This window comes from Cyrtonyx montezumae, unplaced genomic scaffold, assembly GCF_038088225.1.
Source record: "Cyrtonyx montezumae isolate F1298 unplaced genomic scaffold, pur_monq_1.0 scaffold_17, whole genome shotgun sequence".
Taxonomy (NCBI): Eukaryota; Metazoa; Chordata; class Aves; order Galliformes; family Odontophoridae; genus Cyrtonyx; species Cyrtonyx montezumae.
The window spans coordinates 1,279,617-1,301,669 of NW_027071903.1; the positions used below are offsets into that span (position 1 = coordinate 1,279,617).

The window sequence follows — 22,053 nt, forward strand, 5'->3', positions numbered from 1 at the left end:
ACTGAACTCAAAAGAAAAATCATTTTTCTTGCCAAAGTGAAAAAGAAAGGAAGAAGGAAAGGAAGAAATAAAGAAAGACGAAAGGAATAAGAAAGGAAAAATAAAGAAGAAATGTTCTAGAATTATGAAATTATAAGGTGAAAGAGAAAGAGTGGCTGATGTTCTTCAGGTAGACACTAGCTCCACTATTCACCAGGATCTGGAAAGGCTCCAATTCAGCTGTTCCCCTTGTCCAGAGCTACTGGAGTGTGCTTCCACAAGACTCTCCAAGTTATCACAGCAATGTATATGGCTTGACAATCTGAGAAAATCCAAAGGTGCTTTTTCTCTACTTGCTGAAACTGATATTTAAATATTTCCACTGTTTGAAATCATTAGACATGAATGTTCTCTTGCACACAAGCACGTTTCCAGTCCCCTAAATACTTATTAAAATATCTATAAAAATACTTATTTTAAAATCACTAATGCTTCTCATGGTTAATGTTTTCTTTTTAAAAAGCATTAAAAAAGCATAAGCACTCAGGTGAGCAAGGACTGAAACAGCAACCTGCCCTCATGTGGCAAACTATCATGCAATGGAGTCACTCTTTCGTTTAATCCACACACAATTAATGCATTTAAAGTGTAACAGTTTCAACAGAAGGAAGAGGAAACAGAAAAGTAAAACAGGGCACATGTGCATAGCTAAAACGTTTTGTTTTCCTGGCCCTATGGCACATATCGATCCTAATAAAAGCCCTCCTCCTCAAGAAATCCTAGATGAGTACTACATGGCTGCCTAAGATCTTGAAGATTGTCACAAGTGTGTCACAGAGAAACACAGGATGGACACACAGTGCAGTTCTCATCTGTTCACAGCTCTGCTTGGTCAAATCCTATCTACAGTTGGCTTCGTGCTTGCCACCACGCCATGCATCTCACAGCCACCCCCTCCTGTTTCAAGTTCCATCAAAAGAGGTTTACATTGGACATTAGGAAATATTTCTTCAAGGAGAAAGTGGTCAAGCACTGGAACAGACTGCTCAGGAAAGTGATGGAGTCCTCATTCCTGGAGGTATTTTAAGAGATGTGCAGATTGTGGCATCGAGGAACATGGGTTAGTGATGGGACTCAGCAAGTCTGTTTGATTGTTGGATTCAGTGATACTGAAGGTCTCTTCCAGTGTAGATGATTCTATGACTCTTTTTGACTAAATAGGCTCTTTAATTAATCTTTGTAGTCACATTCTGTAGAAATTTTGAGTGCTTTTTATTCCACCAGGAGATAACTTCCAGATAGTTCTCTTCCACCATTACTGAAAAGGCAACACCTTACTAAATTCACAGAGACCTGTTCACAGAGGACAAAGTAGGAGAGGTTGCTACTGGTTTATTGCAATCTCCAGCTTTAAGGACAAGAGCCTATTACAAACCTGGTATTAGAGACCAGTTCAAGCAGTAAAGCTTAGCCGTGTAATGTGTTTTTATGCCCTTGACTTGTAACCTATCATTTCCAATCTGCTTGTATTAAGCCTGTCCTCCAATCTTACTTTAAAAAAAAACAACCAAACAATAAAACAATTATTTATTTAGTAAACTAGTTAATCTGTCAGGTTCTCATGGGAACTGTGGCAGCTATTCCAGCAAGGGCAGTTCTCCCAGACCAGGGGCAGCTGCTGCTCATTGCCCACCACCAGCCTTGGCAGAGCATTGCCAGCAGCCTCCAGCCTGACCTCCCAAGACTCTCGCTTACATACCACGGGCACTAGAGGTGCAGCACCAGCTTTCTGCACCTACTTTTAGAGCTCATCCCTATCCAGAGCTTCAGTACATTAAAGAAGTGACTACGAGATAATATGAAAGTCCAACAGGTCTCCATTTGTTCAGTTGCTGAAATTCAGTACCACTCATAGCTAGGAAGAATACGAGCCTTGTCAGTTTCATGCATGAAAACCAAGCTTCAGAAACAACACCATTCTGTGGGAACTGGATTTCCTTCTGTAGATATGGTTTGCATCATAATTGCTCCAAGCCACTTGCTTCAGCACTGAAAACACACACTAGGAAACATGTACGCCTTTGATTTTGCATGGCCACCCAGGTAGCAATCACCTTACAGTTCTTCCAGGAGGGCAAAGCTTTTTGTAAGCAAAATCTTCTGCTGAACTTAAGGGAATTTAAGAATATCCTTACACTGAAATAAATTTCTACAGAGCACAGGGAACTTGATTTAAGTTCCTGCTTAAATACATTGCTAATCAGGATCTAAAGCATAGCTACAGCACCAGAAAGAGTTAAGTCAAGTGTGTCCAGCACTTGTTCAATTACAAGTAATTTCATTTCAATTAATTATCAGCACTACGTGTAGTTAGTATCACACAATTCTGGGAAATGATGCTGACGTATAGAAACAGAAGTAAGTAGTCAATGACTAATATTTCCAGAAGCATTAAGATTAATAGATTTATTATGCAAGTGTTAAAGTGTCTATATTTCAGTTCTTCTAACCTTATTGGAGAAGCTATTAAAGACAAAACGTCTCAAAGAATAAATATGTCAGAAGTAATAATCCCATTTTTAATAAAGTTTCTTATTTTGATTTACAGTTGACAGAAGCTGTTATTCTCTCATGCCATAAAGCCTCTGCCCACCTGCATAAGATCTCAGATATTTCTCAAAAGAAATACCAAATCTTACAGAACATTTGGAGCACTGCATTTTCTTATTAATCAGAGGAGAGAACACACTGGCTCCATTGTTAAAGATAATAGTAAAGTATTTCCCAGAAAATAAAGCTTTTTTCAAGAATTAGAAATAGTAAGGTCTCTGACTGTGTATCACACTATGGCTCCCAGAATACTGCTTTCTTTTCTTTAGAAAAATATTGCAAAATAGTTATGTCCCCTTTTCTTCTGACTACAAAACACTTAACTTGATTCTCTATTAATAAAAAACAGGCTGTCATGCAGACAGAAAAAAAAAAAAGGTGAGAAAGATAAGGAAAACAAATAGTAATTGGGTCAGATAAAAGAAACTTCTAATCTTGGCATGGAAGCATCTTCAAATTTGTTTATAATGGAACATTCAAAAAAAAAAAAAAACATTCATTTTAAGTATTCTTATACAGTTTTGATCCAGTTTCAGAAACAGAAGTTAACAATGCTTTGAATGCTATTAAAGGCAATGGGAGAATTGAAAAACATTCTTAAGCACCTTCCCATGATGACAGAGCTACAAAATACAGTGAGCTGTCACAGCACACCTCATGGACCATGTTATCCAGAATTAACCTGAAATGCATGCATATTAGCAAACACTTATGGTGTGTATACAGTTGGACTTTCTTCTGTGGAGGTCTTTACCGAGTTGTTCTGTTCATGTTCCAGCAATGCTGTGGCACTGAACATCCCACCTAACTCCTGCACAGGCTGTTCTACTGCGTTCATCCTTCTATTCTCCTTCCACCCTCTGGGGACTCAGCAGAAGGAAGAAGCACCCGGCCCAGCACATAAGCACAACAGCCAACAGACCACACAACCCTTCAGACTACACAGTGAGAGCAGGAGGTGGAAGAGCAATGAGAAGAGATTCAGGAGTGAGCATCTGAATTTTCCTCCATTGAGAATTCTACAGAGAGAAACAGGCTTAGTTTTCTGCTAGATCAACATTGCTCGTATGACGTATAAAGCACCCTTCATCCTGAGCCTGGTAGCAGGACTGCAGTCCCCAAGGTATGGTGAAATTACAAACACACTTCTCAGCCGACTGTGCAGCACTTTCTTATGAAGATCAGAAGTTGAATGCAGGGAACCAAACAAACCAACACTGCATTGCTGTCCACGCTCGTGCATTTTAATGCTTTTTTTCCCTTACATTTCCTTGATTTCTGCCTCCCACTGTATTTATTCTTTAAAGTTGAAGCTATATTTTTGCGTAGGTTGGCGTTAATGTTTTATAGAGGTCAAATTATAGTGGTCTCCCTACTATTTGATTGTAGGAGTTGAGGGTTGGCACTGTAATTAAAATTCCAGCTAAATAAAGCCTGCAGGAGTCCTACATGAAAACCAAGCAATCTGGTTTTCTAGCAAACCAGCACACATTTTCTATTGCCTCTACTTCATTGCCACATAAAAGTTAAACGAAATCCATGGGCCTAAACACATTCTATAAGCAGTGTTTCTCATCAGCATGACAGGCAGAAAATAAGTAGATTCCAACTACAAAATGTAACAGAAACAAAAACAATGCATCCATTTCTTTAAAAATCTCTGCAATATTTTGGCAAAAGTTGCAAGACAGAACAACTTTGTCTGTACATAAACCCAGATTTTGCTGAAAGGTCCACACCAAGACAAGAAAGGTCTACAGACAAGAAATGTAAGAATGAGTCTGGTAAACCTGAACTCATGGTAGCAGGATGATCCCGTGAATCAATTATAGTGTCAGTTATTTCAGTCTGACACACCTTTCGTTTTGGAACTTGCTTGCAAGTGTATCAAAGATACACAGATGACTCACTGCAATTTTATTGCAGGACTTTCCTTTTGCTATCCTCCACCTGTGAGCTGTTTTAGTATTGTTTCTGTTGTGCCGCTTCCTTTAGAAGCTCACAGGTCTGCTTCAGTTCTCTCCAGGGCCTTGAGAGAGATAACGTTGCATTCACTTTTAGAAAGGAAGTTTCTCAAGCTAGAATGGGCAGCAGCATCCCAGAATGCTATAGGCATCAACTTTTAGGCCTTTCCCTGTACTCCCAGTTTTATGTTCTCATTAATAAATAAATAATTAAATAAAGATTTTTTTTGTTGTTGTTGTTAAAGATAATCCCTTTTGGTCAGGCTTTCTTAAGCCAATTTCTTATTTCAAGAAATTTTAACATTTTCCATCACTGGTGTATTTTGAGGTGGGTTAAAAAATGACACAAACATTTGATTTAATATTCATTACACAGCGCATGGGATAAGCTTCCTCCACTATCTACAGCTGCACTTGTACACCCACACTAAGACACGGTCAGTGCAACACATACAAATGTGCTGAAGTCATTCCAAAATGATCAGGGTTTTCAGAGTCAATCCAAAGTTACTTTCTCTCCTTTAGACAAAAAGTTCAGATGGTTGAGCTGAGCTGAGTCTGAAGATAAAAAATCAGAAATACCAGCCTCCAGCTAGAAAAAAAGCACTCAATCTAATACATTTCTGAAAGACGTCATGAGTTTACTGCCAGTATTACTTATTCTCAAAGAGAGACTGAGATCACATGTCACAGGAAAGCGATGTAAAAAGGAAATGTATGCACTAAAGCAGGCAATAGGCAACCTGTGCAGACAGATTGCTCTGGCTAGGAAAGACTGCTTTAAGTAAGCAAAGGGAGAGAAAAACTGCTAGTTGAAACATGAGTGTAATCATTTAAAAAGTTCTAATTTGATTTGGATTAACAGAGAGAAATCCTAAAAGCTAAAAATTAATTGTGAACTACATCTGCAATTATTTTCAAGAATACTTGCATGCTCTAAGATATCATTAACTTAGAAAAGAGTCTATGTTTAAAGAAAGATTTAACCTCACTTACTTCCATTAATTCTTGCTAAATGTCCCCGCTGAACTTTGAAGTGCAATGGAAATAGTTAGCTGAACAACGCTTTTCTAAGATCCTCAAATTAAAAGCTGTCAGAAATGCAATCTGTGAAAATACCACGCTACTGACTAACAGAAAGGCAGGAAGGTCTCAGCGTGCAGAGATGTGTGCTACACCTGTCTGTCAGATCCGAAGAGCTTCCTCCTGATGGAGTGATGCAGAAAGGGCTGCACTAGCAGACTGTGCCCACATTTCCAGAGGAAGATCACCCTGTTAAATTTTGTCACCCATGAGCTATTTGCATCAGCCCATTTCCTTGTTGAGTTTGTCCTATACCAACAAGTCTATGTTACCCTAAAAGATAAATATTTTAGCCTCTCAACTCGTTCATACACCTGAAGGAGGCTGCCTCTTGGCCTGTATTGTTTTTCAATTAGGGAGTAATATTTGAGTTAATCTGATTTTTGTTTTGGAAGTGCCAACTGGAAATGAAAAGTCTTCCATTAATGCACCTGGGGGTGTTGTTAATACAAGGTTTGCACTGCACTGAGCAACAGACCCATCCTGCTAATAATGAACAGTTGGTCATTGATTTAGGCTATTAGAAGAACAGCTGGCATGCTTCAGTCAACCAAAACCTACACATAATTTCAAAAAGCATTATCTGTAAATCATTTTGGTTCCTGGAAAGTCTCCAGAAAAAAAAAAAAAAAAAAAAAGGAATCTAATCTCAAGTGAAGTAATCTGCTACTTTTACCTTCCCAAATCCAGAACCTAAAGGCTATAGCTAATAACTTTATCTGTGGTTACCTAAAACTTGTCATATTCATCATGAAGAGACACTTATACACTAGTGTATAAGTCTCATGCTAAAATGATAAGGAGAATTTGGCATTATACAGTATATTAGTTAGTCTGCCACAATGGCTCTGTGCAAGTTGCAGAAAAAAGTGAATCAGAAGAGATGAAAAAAGTGATAATTGTATGGATAAGACTAAATGGGGGGCAACACTGTAATATCAACAGCATGAACCAGTTGCAGACAGAGGCCATCTGTAAAGTCAAAGGGCACGGTAATCAGTGGGAATAGTGAATGTGATAAATCACAGATCTCACATGGCCCTCATCTTTCTGCCTATGAACCAGTAGGAAATGTTGTGATGTGTGATCAGCACTTTGATCCATGTACGCACCTGATTCTGTAGCTTTGATCTTTCCACAAGCATTGTTCTATTGAGGCAAAGAAAATCTTGAAGGCTTCAATCTCATTAAACAACAAAATTACCTTTAACTACTAGTTAAGCAGACTAATAAATTTCCCATCATATGAGTAAACAAAGAGTTTCAATGTGGTTGAGTAGAAAAATCTTTGTTAAAATCCACAGAATGAAAAAAGTGCCCAAATGCAAACAGACAAAGCCCTGATCTTGAAACAGTCCAAGCTCTGAAACATGCAATCTATCACGTAAGAGACAGGAGAGGTCAGCCATTAATTAACATCCAAATTAAAGCTTTTCAAGTAAGGGTCAAAGCTTCCTTTGTTTTGACATTTAGATCACTGACAATGTATTCCCCAGCTTAGTATGCACCGTACACCACCTAACGCCTTTATGTTAATTGCCTCAATTTTTCAAGTGTACTATTTGATTTATTGTCAATTAAAAATACCCCCAAAAGCCAAGACTCATGTATGTTAAGTATAAACATGATTAATGTAACACAATTACATTTCCACATTTGATGGGTCTGATTAGGAACTTTCTATCTGCCTGGCATGACAGAGCACTGTCAATACCAGTGACCTGTCAGTGCTGCCAAAGACAAGCTTGCTGATGAGAAAATTTGATGACCACAAATGTTTCAGACAGGTAAAACCTGCAATTGCATGCTGTCAATTACCACCTTATCAAGAATGTAAGAATCTTTGCTACCTTCTCTATCTGATTACAGAAGATGGTCATGGGTATAAGCTACAGATCTATAAAGAAGAAAAATCCAGTAATGTCATTGCCTGCCAAAGCAACAGTTATGTAGACAGATTGTTGGTATTTCCAGAGACAGACTGTACAAATCCTCTCCCAGTATATCAAGGGGACATCTGGTTTTAAGAAAATTGCACTGGGAAAAGAACTGGGCAGATCACACACAGGTGAGCAATGCCTCATTTTGTGTGTGGCCATAGGAAACAGAAGGGATAATGACAGAAGGAGGCCCGTTGTGGAAAAAAAAATCCATAGAAAATTCAACAAACGAAATTAAGAAAATTGAAGAGTGGATAAGGCTGGAGATTGCTGTTAAGTGGGACACAATGATTAATCAATAAAAAGTAGTTCAGTCTTAGCACAGTGAGATAAAAGATAACAAATTGCAACCTGATCCCAGTGAAATTAATAGGAAGGAGGGCAAGCATCACAACCAGGCTGCTGTACTTGTTATTGTCAACTCACATTTAAGTTTTGATAAGAAAAAGTACAAATGAGAATAAGAAAAGAAAATTCTGTACCTTGCCTTTGAGTTTCTCCTTCTACCAGTAAGGAGAAAATAATTAACACTGCCATATTTACAAGTAGCAAATACATAAGAAAAAGCCATAACCTATATTTAATTGCTAGGATGATGCTAGCGATGGAATGTACAATAGGTCCTTGTTTAAATTGAAAAATAAAAAAAGAGAAAGACTTTTATAGCACTTCAGAAAAGAATTAAGAAGCTCCTTGCCTTATCGAGGACTACAAAAGCAATCACTGCTATAGACCTGCTTTGCATATTTGGTCTATTAATTTACACAGCCCTGGTAAGCCTCACATTCCAATGCATCTGCTAAATTACACCACTCTTGGCTAATGAGTATAAAAAGATGCAAGAGCATGCAAAGTGTATTCAAACAGACAATTAAAAATATCAATTCTGTTGACAGCTAAAATGAAGAAACTGTGCCGGAGCTTAATACTGCTGCATGAAGGACATACTATTTACAAGTGACTGCATTAAGTAGAATCATGCATTGATAGTCTGCCTTTGTTCAGCATTATGTATTAGGCCAATTTAGTGTCTGCTTATGAAAATAATTTAATTCCCAAGATGGTTTCCAGGCATTTCTAGATCTCTTTCTGTTCTGTCGTCCTCTTTATATTAATGATGGTGTCTTCATTATGTGTCACTTTTACACCAGTGAAGTTTACTGGGTATCCACAGAGCTCACCAGGCAACATTGGCTTAACCAACTTGTCCTTTACATGTTTGGCAAGGCAAGCACAAATCAGCAGATCTGGCCACATGTGCTACACTGTCAAGGTTCAGAAGTAGACAAAGAATATAACAAAGGCTATTTTTATTCAACTTAACACTAATTAATATTGCCCTTCTTTGCATAGGCCTTCAGTGCTGCATGCTTATCAAATGCATGCCACAAATTTCTCCTTTTAACAGGAAAGGAATGCTTAAATCCAATCAAAGTGAGTTTATAAATGACTGGAAACAAGCTGGTGAATTAAATTAAGAATCTGAAAGGAAGCAAAATTGCCTTAAAAAATGGAAGTTTGAAATCTGTGTTCTGAATTGAATGATTCTGTATCTCTGAATAGAATTGTTGTTAGCTTTTTTTTTTAAAGTGGTATTTAAAGCCTCTTTGCAAATATATTATACCTTCATCCAAACAAGCATAACAGCACACATATTTAAACCTTTTGTAACAATATATGGATGTAACTGAGATGGGAAATGTGTGCATTTACTGAGTAACACTGCTTTGTGTGTTGGCTTCACCAGACCAGGCACTGCCACGTAGGATCTAGATACTGTATTTTCATGCTAGCAGTCATGCTGCATATCTAGAAGTATTCAAGGTTTAACAGCAAGCAACCAAGCATAACTAAGGAAATATTGGTATAATATATCATGTGCTAATGCCAAGATGTTTGGAAGTTATGAAAATTGCATCATTTAATATTGATTTTCTTTTAATTATTTTTTAAAATTCTTTCAAGATCATTGACCACTGAATAAGGTACTAATAAGTTCCAGTTTGCAAATCTGAAGTCTCAAAGCCACAGAAACAAATGCACAAACTGTAACACTAGCTTACCAAAACATATGAAGAAAGTAACACCAGGACTGAAAGACAATTAAATTTCCTTGAGATTATACTTTGAGCATACTGCAACAGCATGGACTTTATCAACTTGGTCTTTGGAATACTGAATTTTCTGTTTGTATAATACATGTAGTTATAATTTGCTGTCACCAATGATCACAAGCTTGATCCAGTTCCCTCTAAATATCTTGTAGAGGCTTGGACTTACCCTAGCTTTGAATGAAGCTTCTAAACCTGAATTGCTGAGCTGAATGAATAGTGAAGTGTTCACAGGCAAGTCCAAGCAATTTCCAAGATTATAGGAAATACTAGAAATACTTCAGAGGAAATTTACTTTTTCAGAAGTGGATGATTTAACGTTTTCACAACATACATAATGTTCTAAATGTATGTGTATATGGTATTTTGCCATCTCTAATACATGAAACCAAGTAGAGCCTCTAGAGATACAGTTCCTGCAGGGGAACACAGGCAGAATCTTGGCGATATTCAACTCCCTGTGCACAATAAAAAGCTTTCTGATAAATGGCAGGAGTGATACGAACATATAAGCGATTCTTATTTCTGCAGAAGACTAATAGATGAAAAAAACATACGGTTCAGAATTGGCTGGTCCTCTGTGAATTCAAATGGCTGTTCAATATAAAAAACCTTTTGCTGGAATCCAGGGGTGCATTCTAAATCTTCTGCACACGCAAGCAACAGAACCTGAGGAAACAAAGGAAATTGACTTTGAATATCCACTCACTCATTCATCATATAAGCTTCTGGGAATGACGCTGGATTTGGGCTCAGTGCTCATAAAACAAAACATTGGGCTTCATGTTCATAAAACAAAATATCACATCATACTTCCCTTGCTAAACGTATTTCATATGAAGTTTTGCTTTTATATATGTGTGGGCTGACATGGAGATTACAAAATATGGAAATATAGTAACTCTGAGAGCTAAGTTCTCAGTCCAGATGATGAATAAAGGATATTATTGGTCTTTTTGAAGTCACAGGTTGCTTTTAGGTTACTTCTACCAATACAGCTGAATCCAACTCAGTTTAAATATATGATTAAAATATGGACCTCTGTTTTAAATAACTGCTAAAGTAGGGTTCATAAGCCAAGTTTCTAAAAGTCATGTGCCAAGTTACAGAAGGAATTATTTATTCAAGGGTGATATATCACATCATAGAAATTTCCTTTAAAACAACAACCAAAAAAAAAAAAAAAAAAACAAGAGGAGAAAAACCACCTACAAAAAACCATCTTTGTTTCTAACAAACGTGAACTGCTGATTTTTTCTTTTTTTACCTCTGAGCCACGGTTCAGTCATTTTCTCTGTAATCAAAAACTTATTTACACCTAAGGTAAGACAAAATTTAATCAGTGCATCATAGTGGAGGTGGATCTGAAGGTTAAAGGTAAATACACTTTGTATCGTTGTTAGTTTGTGGTTAGAGTTCTTTGTCAGCACAGGAGCACCTTTGCAAAGGAGGGACCTTAAAAGAAAATAAAATTTGTTGGAAATAGGTACAATGCCAGCTTCACTTGCTGAAGGTTTATGTTCTATCCCTGAGTACAGACAACAATCTGAAGTGCTATTTTTACTGGCAGCTTTTAAATAGAGCGTGGAGGTAAGAATGTCCAAGGAAGAGGCAGCAGGAAAAAGGTCCTGAGTTTAAAAGGTTAAAGAGAGAGGCAAAAGGAGGAAAGATCAAGACGGCAGGAAAACCCACGTCTTTATTTTCCAACTAACATGGCAACATTTTCAGAAGTGCTTCCTGCTTCAAAATCTCCAAAGGTGGTTTTCAGAAAGTAATGTTAGCCTGGTGAACACAGCACTCTGCTCTCATCAAAGGTGTTATGGCCAATCTGCTGCCTGCTGAACATCCAGACAGCACTCAGAGAAAGGGCCTCACTACCCAAGGATTAAACGGTCAGGCAAACATGGTGGCCCTGGAAGATGTGAGCACCAAATCTGAAATCTTGCACACATGGGTCTGCTAAGACATGCCCAACGTGGCAGAGTAAAAGTTTGCAAATAAAGCTCTTCAGCTGTAAAATGAGAACAATTGTTCCACCAGATCACAGTGCTGGAAACTATCTCCTTAGCCAGCCCTCAGGTAACAAACTGTACAATCATTTATACCAACCCCACAGCAGTATGTCACACATTCCTTGGTTCTACCTCTGCATTAACATTAGGTAAACTGATCCTAATCCTAGAGAGATATCCTGTCAAGCTCTAACATCTGTTTTCCTCTTTTCACCCCTCACAATCCACTTGCTAAATCACAGCTATGCACTTGCTGCTGTCTCCATTCACACACTTCGCAGTCACAAAATTTCACGTGATCCCATCTATAAAAACCAAAGGTGCCAGTACCCAACCTGGTCTGCATTAGTTCTCACTGAATTTGGGAGTTAAATCATTTGTTTCTCGACACTGGCACTTGCTGAGAAAGCTTGGTTACTAAGCACTGCAGACTAAGAAATAGTGATAATCAAGCTGGCTGTTCTCAAAAGCAGAAGAAGGACACCTTTCCCCTTCATTCCTGGCCTACTCTACTTTTATCCCTTCAAGGGATTAAAGACCTGAAGTACTACACAAAGAACGGTGAAATACACTTGAATATTATTCACTTCTGTGTGTCTGTGTAACTGCTGCCATTCTTACAAAGGCCTAAAAAGTACAGTGCCTAATCCCTCATTTGATTACTGAGACTGGGATATAAATTTTATTGGAGATCCTATACTCTGCAGAGGTTGAGTGTTGGACAGTGTCCTCCTTTTGTTCCTCCAGTATAAGACATCTGTTAAACATAAACAGACATCTACTCAGAGCTTGCCAATAAAACTGTGCACAAAACTTGATTACTGATCATCAAAAATAGCCTGCTATGCATTTCAGTGCACACAGCAGTGAAAGTCAGACATGCATTTTCTGCACACATTTGCCCAGCACAGAGGCACATTTTTAAAGTACCTGTCTTTCTGACTCATGGTATTACTGGATGAATATGCACAAAAGTGCAATCACAGCAGAAGGAAAATTCCCCCGATCTCAAGATGCTAGCAATAACTCAAGCAAAATTATTTAACAAGTCCACACCAGAAAAATAGCCCAAGCAGAATAGGCTGAAATTTAACTACAAACATAACTCTTTCCCTAAAGGACTAACACAGCAGGAAAGAGGCAAATTATGTTGCAATCTCCCAGTTTCTGACATCTTAAATTTGAAATCCTTGTCTTACAGAGCTGTAAGTGTAAAAGCCTGCTTTGGACATCATCTGTGATGGTGCTCTTAGAGAAGGGAATATGTCAATTTTATCTGATTTGCGACAGAATAAGTTGAAATCTGGTCAATCTAAATAGGTCATGAGTTAACTTCTGTTAGCCTGGAACAGAAACCTCACATAATACAGATGTAGGAAATAGAAAATGACCTTTACTCCCTTTGAAATAATTACAGGACTCAAGCTTGGCCTTGCTGCAAAATGGAACATTTTATTCTACTTGAACAACTCCAAGTGTATCCAACAGGATGTTAAATTTGTCACCACACTGAGAGTTTTTAATTAATTATCTTTTAGAAGCACAAGCATTTGTTTAATTTATTTTTTCTCATGAAAAAGTTCTTCTACTGACTTGAACGCTGATGGCATTGAAATAATTTCTTTCAAACTTCTTCACTTAAGGGGAAAAAGTCTTTAAAAATATCTTGAAAAAATGAGATGAGTAAAGATCTGTTTTGGAGACAAAGAAAATGTTCAAAGTAGAACACATTCTGAATTTATCACCATGTAGATTTCATATACTTTGAATACAATAGCAGTGTTTATGGGCTGATGCCTATCTAAAGAAAGACCTCGGCTGAACACCCTGAAAATAATATGCAGTGTCAAATATGTAGAATTCAGAGTATATAAACACTGCTTACACATGTGGTTAAATATGAACTAGGCAATTAATACAAAAGGATCTTTCATCCACTGCTAAGAAAAAAACTTCACACTTGAAGGTAAACATGACAATTGAGCAGCAGACAATTTGCACAATAAAACTGAGGGGCTGGAAGCCTGGGGAGCAAACCAAGCAGTTGTGAATCTCAGCCCTGAAGCTCTTCTATTTGATGATGGGCAGAACCAAAGTTTTTCATAATCTAATGCTTTTCAGAAATGTAGAGAATGAAGACTCATTTTTAATATCCTGACAATTTGTCTTTCTGAATTTATTACCAGCCACTATAAGGAAATGTAACCAGTTCAGATAACTTCTGCAAAAGCCACTGGTCTAGAACTGTGCATCTGATAAGATACTGAGCCTAAGAAACACCTTTTTTGTTGTTAATAAAACACCAGGCGTAAGCTGCTGACCTTACCAACCTCAACATTTGCACTAAAGCTACTCCCATAGAATACGGGTTGGAAAGCAGAAGAGCACTGCAGTTTTATACCACACTGCTATGGAAATGAATGAAGGCCCTAGTGTTAAAGTTCCTTGTGGCAATGCTGCATCTGAAAACCTGGGGTTCCTTTACCTCCACAGACACAGAAAGTTGGTCTCTACAGTGAACTTCCAGAAAATCTGAAATTCTCTGTGTACATTATGACTTTCCCAGTTTCAACATACGAAGTAACTCCATTCAGATTTGATCGGCCACATCCTCACTCTTGAAATGCATTTTTCACCTACTGTAAACACTCAAAATGTCCTCAGTCCTACTTGTATGAGATCAACTTTCTATTACGAAAATGCAAGCATCAGCATGCTAATTACATCTCACATATATTCTTACGGTGTTAAATTCATCCTTGTGTGAGGCTTTATTTAAAGAGTGTGTGGACACCTGTGAAAACCATCTGCCCAGGCATGAGTTTTTCAAACAATAAATGCAAACAAACCCCATTTCGTAGTGCAGCATTCTGTAAGACTACGTTCTATATTTTACTTCAGGAGAATTGAGTTAGATGCAAAATAAATAAAAAACACTCACAAAAGAAGAGTTAAAATAGAAATGACACCCGGTTTTAACAATACTTGTAATTCCAAAAGGTCAAAAATCATGAGTCACTTCCTGGGAAATAAGAAATATTTATGTTTCTGGGGGCTGTTTATCTGGTGGAGGGCAGCATGGTGGTATTATTTTGACTGACTTGGAGGAGTACATGACAATTTTTGCTCCTGAGCTTTTCTCTGGTAGCATGAGAACTAGAAATTTGCTCTTTGCACATGAAAACGTGATATTTTCACAAAAAATGCAGCGATCCTAAAGCCACAGAGCAAGTAGAACATGTAATTGGAATAATGAGAACCACCAACAATGAATTAAATCACACATGACATAATATTTTTATCATGCAAATTAAGAACTCTGAATCTTGAAACCTTTCTGTCTTCAGGTGCTACAATACTAGACTAAAATAAATAAATAAATAGACGGTGAGGAAGCTATCAGAAAAGAAAAATCAAGTAACGAAAGGCACACAGTCACTGTGAACTGAAGTCAGTAAGAGCTATTCATTGATTTCAGGATTTGAGACTCAAGATTTACATGAGAGAGCTATTTAAAGGAAATTAACAGAGGGACACTTAGGCTGAAAAAAGAGAGCGCTGCTTTAAGTAAAGGTTCTCATTCCACATTATGCCAATGCCAATTGGAGTGTCAGCAGGTCCTGAGGCAATCACTTCATCCAGTTACAGGCTGGATGTGAAGTTCTCCTCTTCTGTATATTTTTTAACATAATTGGCACAGAAAAAAAAAAAAAAAGATGACTCAAGAGCCTGTATAACTTATCCTCTTATTTGGATAGTTATCAAAGATGTTTTAACATTTCATAAAGGTATGATTAATTATTTATCTCCAGAAGTGACTAAATTAAGTAAAACAGACTGCTTTTTGGCAGTAGTTTGATTTGTAGAGCACAATGGTTTGGTGATTTTTTTAATTTATTTTTCTTTTTCGAGAGAAACTTTTCATTGTTTCAGGATTTAACCTCTTCTTTTTAATCACAAAAGGAGTTCAGAAAGAGTATTCCCAATCTATTCTGTTCTACCTCTCCATCTGATAGTGAATTCCAGTCATTTTTGTAAGAAATGCTATTAAGATTTGGCACTAAGATTCTTCAAGGATGATAAATATCTTTTTAAAGGGCCTACATATCCATTTAATGCATAGCTCTGTCCTAAAAATGAAAGTCACAGTCGAAGTACTGAAGGGTGGGCTATGAAAATGCAAATTAGAATGGCTTTATTGGCTGAAATGAATTCAGTTCTCCTGTCACTAAGCAGTGTGACTGTGGTAGGCGTCCATTAACTGGAAACAAAATATGACGAACTCTTTTGTGAGACTATCTAGAACAGGAACTTTCTTTTTATGAGCACTTTCTTTGTGAATATATGTTTATTACGAGCATTTTATCACATATCCAATAAAAAGTGTGCATCTTCCATGACACTGGAAATCTTGTTAATTTAAGTTATTCGAGAAGTAATTTGCCAGCACTATTGTCTGAAGAGACAGCTACTTTCCTTCCCAAATTAAAGAACACTGCAAGAGGAACTCTTCGGTTTGCTGAGATATATACAGCCTTAACATCCATTTGTACAGAGCCCAACGTATTCTGAAGTCCACTCTGCTTAGAGTCAAGAAAGATATGGCAAGTGTACTAGAAAACATGAGAGCACTTCCATGGCACCCTCATTTGAAGTTTATTGGTGATGATTTCTCTTCTCCCCAGTCCCTAACCTGCCTAGAAACCAATCATTTTTCTGCTTCCTTCCAGTCACATCTGCTCACTGAATCAAGACACTGGAGAGCTGTGAGAAAGTAGGAAAGCTCAGTCTGAGAAACACGGCTGGGTGCAAAATCAACACAGCCTGCACTTCATCTTGTAAAGTTACCAAGGCACTGCAGTATTTTAAATAGTTTGGATCACGTTCCATTGTACTGGGCATCAAACAGCTTCCACAGCCATCAACATGACTTAAGCAATGTGAAACAAAGCCCTTGTGAGATAATGAGGCATGATGAAGAAACTTTTGCCTATTTCTGGGACCTGAGGATATGCCATGATGTAATCAAAGGTTATGTCTGCACTAATTATATCAGAGCTATATATAATTATATCAGAGTTAGCCTTGCCATTTCAACAATGCAATCAAGATGCACCAACTACACTGCAAAACACAGCACTGCTGAGCTAGGACCAGAATGAGGAGGAAAATGGTATACCACCACAACACGTGCTTGTGTAAAGGGATCCACTGAGAAGTGCCTAGCACTCAAAGAGTCATCACTTAGACATCGTATCCCGTTGAGCTAAGGAGCAAAAAACCATTTTATTAAACTGCTTCTGAGACTCAAGCTGCTGTCCCAGAGCATAACTCCATGCTGTGAATGCAGCCAACAGGCTCAAATGCCAGAAACCATTATAGGGCCCCTGAATAGTCTTTTACACTGAAATCCATCCTAAAACATCTTCCACGAATCAGAACTTGTTCTAGCTTAGCTAAAGCAAGCTTTGACTTTGGATTCTCCCCAGAAAACATTATCTAGGCCTGGAAATAATCATCTCCGGTCTCCAGACTAACATGCATGTTGCAGGCACGGTCACTTGTCCACACCACTCAATTCTGAGCACTAAATTCTTCTTGTGCTCCAAAATTAGAGACTCTTACTCTGATGATATTTCATAGTTTCCTGAGTAGAGTTGGTCATACTCTCGTAGAAGTTCTGTCTCATAACTTAATTAACTTTTTTCCTCTCTAATTCTTGTTTGTTAGACTAGACAAACCAAATTCTTCTAGTCTTCTATAGGATCCAATCCTTTTATCATCTCAGTAACATTTCATTGTGACTGCTGAAGTTTGCATGTGTACAAAGTACACAAAGAATTCTCAGTGAGGACTCTTCATGGCCTAATAAGTGATATTTGTATTTCCTCAAACCTGAAATAAGTTGTTGAATGCTTCCTAACATTCCACTTCTCCTTTTTAAAGTCTTATCATACTGATGGATCACAATCATTTTAACCATTTTAATCATTTAAAATTAACTAACACACAAAAAAAGAACTGAAAAGATTGACATCAGCAGAGATACTGCTTCCGTTTAGCTACAACAACCTTAAGCAGCCTTTGCAAACAGTCAGGATTAATCTCTATGAAATACATATAGAGATGCAAACCCTCACGCATTGCTAAACCTACGTCCTTTCTGATGAGGAGTAGCACTGCTTGCAAATGGCAGTCGCTGTACAGCACAGAGCCAAGGCTCCACTCTCTCTGTAGAGTTTATTAGCTCAGACTCAGGATTTGCTGCTAAAAGATGGCTTCCAAGTCAAGAAGGGCAGTACCTGCATGGCTCAGAGCACGGGATCAACTTGCTCTTTCATCTGTGTAGACATATCCAAACATTGTTTGGATTGTCCTAAGCCAGACAGCAACTATCATCCTAGTTCATTAAATATTTTAATGATTAATAACTGAGACCACAATGTGTAACTTGTGCTCAAAGGGAGTAACATGTTAAATTACTCAATTATTTACCAAGTAAATACCTACCCATCGTGATTAATGACCCCATTTAATAAATTGGACTCCTCAGGCAAAAGGATGAGTTGGACCCCAAGGTTATTTTTGTGTTTATTTTTTAAGCGTTATGAAAAGTGTAATCACATTTTGCTGAAACCCATACAACACTGGAATGAGATTACAACTGGTTAGCCTATTTAGAGAAGCTGCATAATAAATTCATTTTACAGGGCACAGAATAATGCAAATGAGCCATTCAATAGCACTTCTGTACCAGTGAAAAAGGCATAAAGAAGAAACATTGAAAGTCAGAGTTCTGTTCTGGTTATATTGCAAGATATGGAATTACCGAAACCTAAACTGCATTACAACAATAACCTGTTCAAAGATTTGTTTATGCTGACCATTTCAGTTATTTATCACCTGATGAACTAAACAGGTTGATCCTATATTCCAACAGCAATGACTTCATGAAACGCTTAGATGAATGAAAAGATGAATGTCTGTTTTTTAAAAGGAAATAAATAAAGGATATTTTAAACCTATTTATAACCCTTCACAAGAAATTGCATGGGGTGAAGTCGTTATTCCGCACAGGAGAATGCTGATGTGGCAAAAGCCATTAGAGAAAAAATTAAAATCATATATTTCTTAGAGTAGATAGTGGTTTTTTTGGTATGATGTCTAGAACCTTTAAGGAACATGATTTATGTTTAATTTCCCAACAGTTTGATCATTATCAAAAAAGGTCCCACCTATTGTTTTCTTTATATTCTAGAAAGTTGTAAAATAGAGCAAATATTGCTACACCACAAAACCAAACTTCATGTAACACTGAATATCTGCCTTTTGCCATGCTAAGCTAAAACTGAGAATGCACTGGATGGAAACAATCTTTCGAAGAGTAGCATGATTTTGTGTATTAAGTGCATGCACGTTGCAATCACCTCAAAATATTGCAAAAGTAGGAACCAAATATCAGAACACATATTGCTAAAAAAAGTATGAGAAAAAAGTGACATCTGTTTTTTAGCTGCAAGAAAACATTTGCTGAACATTTTCTGACCTTTTCCCACACACTGATTTTTTTTTATTTTTTTTTTAATGAAAACTTTCATTTTAAAAAATTCATTCTGGAATCTCTTGATTGAAAGAGTCCAGAATCTACATGCTCATAATGAAAATTTAAAGATGACTACAGTGCAAGAGTCCTAGTGCAAATCTGCATAGTGACTTTGAGCTGAAGAGGAGTTGGACTTTGATGAACCTTGTGGTCCCTTCCAACTCAGGTGTTCTATGATTTCAGGAAGATAACAATTCTGTAGAACAAGCTATGAGCGATCAGTATCACATTCCCTGCCTATTACATGCCTTTTTTCTTTACCATGTAATGTCTAGTAGTATTACCCTTAGGGTAGTAAAACAGATAGCTCTAAACTGGCTTCATATCATTTTGTGTTACAAAACCAAACTGTTAGGTGGATTCTCTTTTTGTAAGGGCAGGACATTTTAATCATAGCAGACTTTCCATCCGGATATCAATATGGCTTCTATGTTCCCACTTCTCTCCATTTAACAAAACTGGTATAAACTTCATGCTGACAACACAGCCTACTAAATATGATTGAAACTGCCCAGTGGTTTGAAGTGTGATAAGATGAAAATCACCAAAAATATATCAAGGAATAAGAGAATAAGGCTTATACAATCTTGGGCAACCAGTCTGGAAATCTTGCAAGTGATGCATGCTTGTATTTCTCAAGTCAAGAAAAGAAAACATGGTATGTGTCATTTTTTCATTCCAGTTAGTAAAGCTTAGGTACATAAATCATTTCAGGATGCAATATTTAACAAATATGGTTACTTATACCTATAGGAGAGGAAATTGAGATTCAATGAACTATGAAAAAATAGAAACCAGACTGCTCACATGCACACTAACTATTGCACACAGGATAGGTGTACTGAACAAACTCAATATATATATATAATCTAAGCCTTTATTGGATGTACTTACTGAAATCATTGGAATTGCCATCAGTTATGCCATACAGAACACAACACTTGGACATATCATCTATTTTACCATCATCCTACAACCCAGAGACCAGACATCAAGGAAGGAAAATGAAAGATTACCTGCCTGGTCAAGTTTCTAAAGCAACACACTTCTATATATTACAAAAGATCAACCTATTGATCTGAGTTATGTAATTATACAGCAGTGAATCCACTGCTATCCTCCTGTGCTCCTTCCCCCTGACACAATGTGTGCCTGTCAAAATAAAACACCCCTGTCCCCATACAACTCTGATGGTTGGAGAAAAACTACAAGAAGTTATCAGGTTTAATACAAAGAAATTAACAGACCAACTTTAAAATAACTACCACGGCACAAGAAAAGTAGTTGATGAAGCAAATAAATGACAGCTATATATTGTATTATACTTCGTATAGATTGTATATATTACTTATATATAATGTATATCTCTAAACTGTTTTAGCAGGTGCAGAATAGTGATCGCATAATTTAACGTAGTTTCAGCCTAGAGTTCATTCCCTACAGCTGATTACTAAAATTACTTACTCACTTCTGATTTTTTTTTTTTTTTGCACAATGCTTCATTTTTCAAATAATTTTATTTAGTTTATAAAAAGCATTATCTGCGCCCTATTATAGGTAGTGTAGCTACCATGTAAATTTTTAATTTGTTCCACATGTATGGTCCAATTTGCTGCATCACTTTTCATTTGATCAATCAAGGGTTTGTGCTTTTAGTTAGAACAGGCATTAATTTCCAACCTGCTTGCCATCCAGAAATAAAAAAAAATCCATGTCTTTTTGCAAACGTCAGCTGCTACTTGAGGAGTATTTTTAATGAAACACAAAACACAGTCAAAGAACTTAAAATAATTTGTATCAACTCTTCTGAGAAGGAGGAGTTTTTAGAGAAAGCATGTCCCAGGGGAAAGAGCAAGTAGCTGAACATTTTTGAGCACATCACAATAAAGCAAAGACTCCAAAGCTTACAGTCTCCCTTGTGTTACCAGTGACATTACAACGAGAATGACCTTTCCAAAGAAATAAAACCCATTAGTGCTAGGAACATGCTAACTATTAAAGATCAACACTTAGTAGTCAAAGGGAAAAAAATAAAAGAATTTTACAATCTTGTAAATTAATTAGAACATAAATAATATGAAACCAAGACCTTGCTCTATAACCCTCTCTCATATAATTGCTTGCCATTTAAAAGCAGAATGAAATCTTTTATGCAAAAGATACAGCTATTGACCTGCCCCTCCATGTACTCAACAGTCAAAGGAATTCCTGTCACACTGAGAATGAAATCTGGTATGTCCTGGAGAATGACTCAGTAACATCCTACTGAATGCTAATTTTTTTTTCTTTTCTTCATTGTAAAACTTACTTTCAACAATCAAGAGGTAATGGCACTGGAAAATATTGCAAGTTAACATCAATACTTCATTGATGTGTTTGGTTGGTTGTAAAACCAATTGTCACCAGAACATGTTGGGCAAATTATGAGTATTCAAGTGAATGTAATATTCTTATACAAAGTGATGGTCCCGTGGCATAAGGATGCACCTGTGGTTGTATCCCACAAATCCCATAATTAAACCTCTCCAACAAATAAATATTTGCTTTTGAAAGCAAGAATTCAAGGCTTGAACAAGGCTTTTGCTATCAATGGAAACTCAGTATGTTAGTGTAGCCTACCTACTTAACACTTACAGTATTAATTGGTCCTATGTTTATCTGCATTTACCAAGACTAACATCTGTTCTACAGGAGATTCAACAAGTGTAAAAGAAAAGCAACAAACACAACATATCAGCGTTTATGGAAAAA

At 37.1% G+C, this 22,053-nt stretch overlaps 1 protein-coding gene across 2 annotated transcripts in view; it reads right to left on the reverse strand.

Annotated features, from left to right (window-relative positions):
- The window catches only part of CDH13 (cadherin 13), a 427,603-nt gene that overhangs the window by 328,591 nt on the left and 76,959 nt on the right, over positions 1 to 22,053 (reverse strand). For both annotated transcript variants that reach the window (XM_065733108.1, XM_065733107.1), the window contains exon 2: positions 10,245 to 10,356. In XM_065733108.1, coding sequence (XP_065589180.1) covers positions 10,245 to 10,356 — 112 coding nt within the window. The remainder of the gene's footprint in view (positions 1 to 10,244; positions 10,357 to 22,053) is intronic.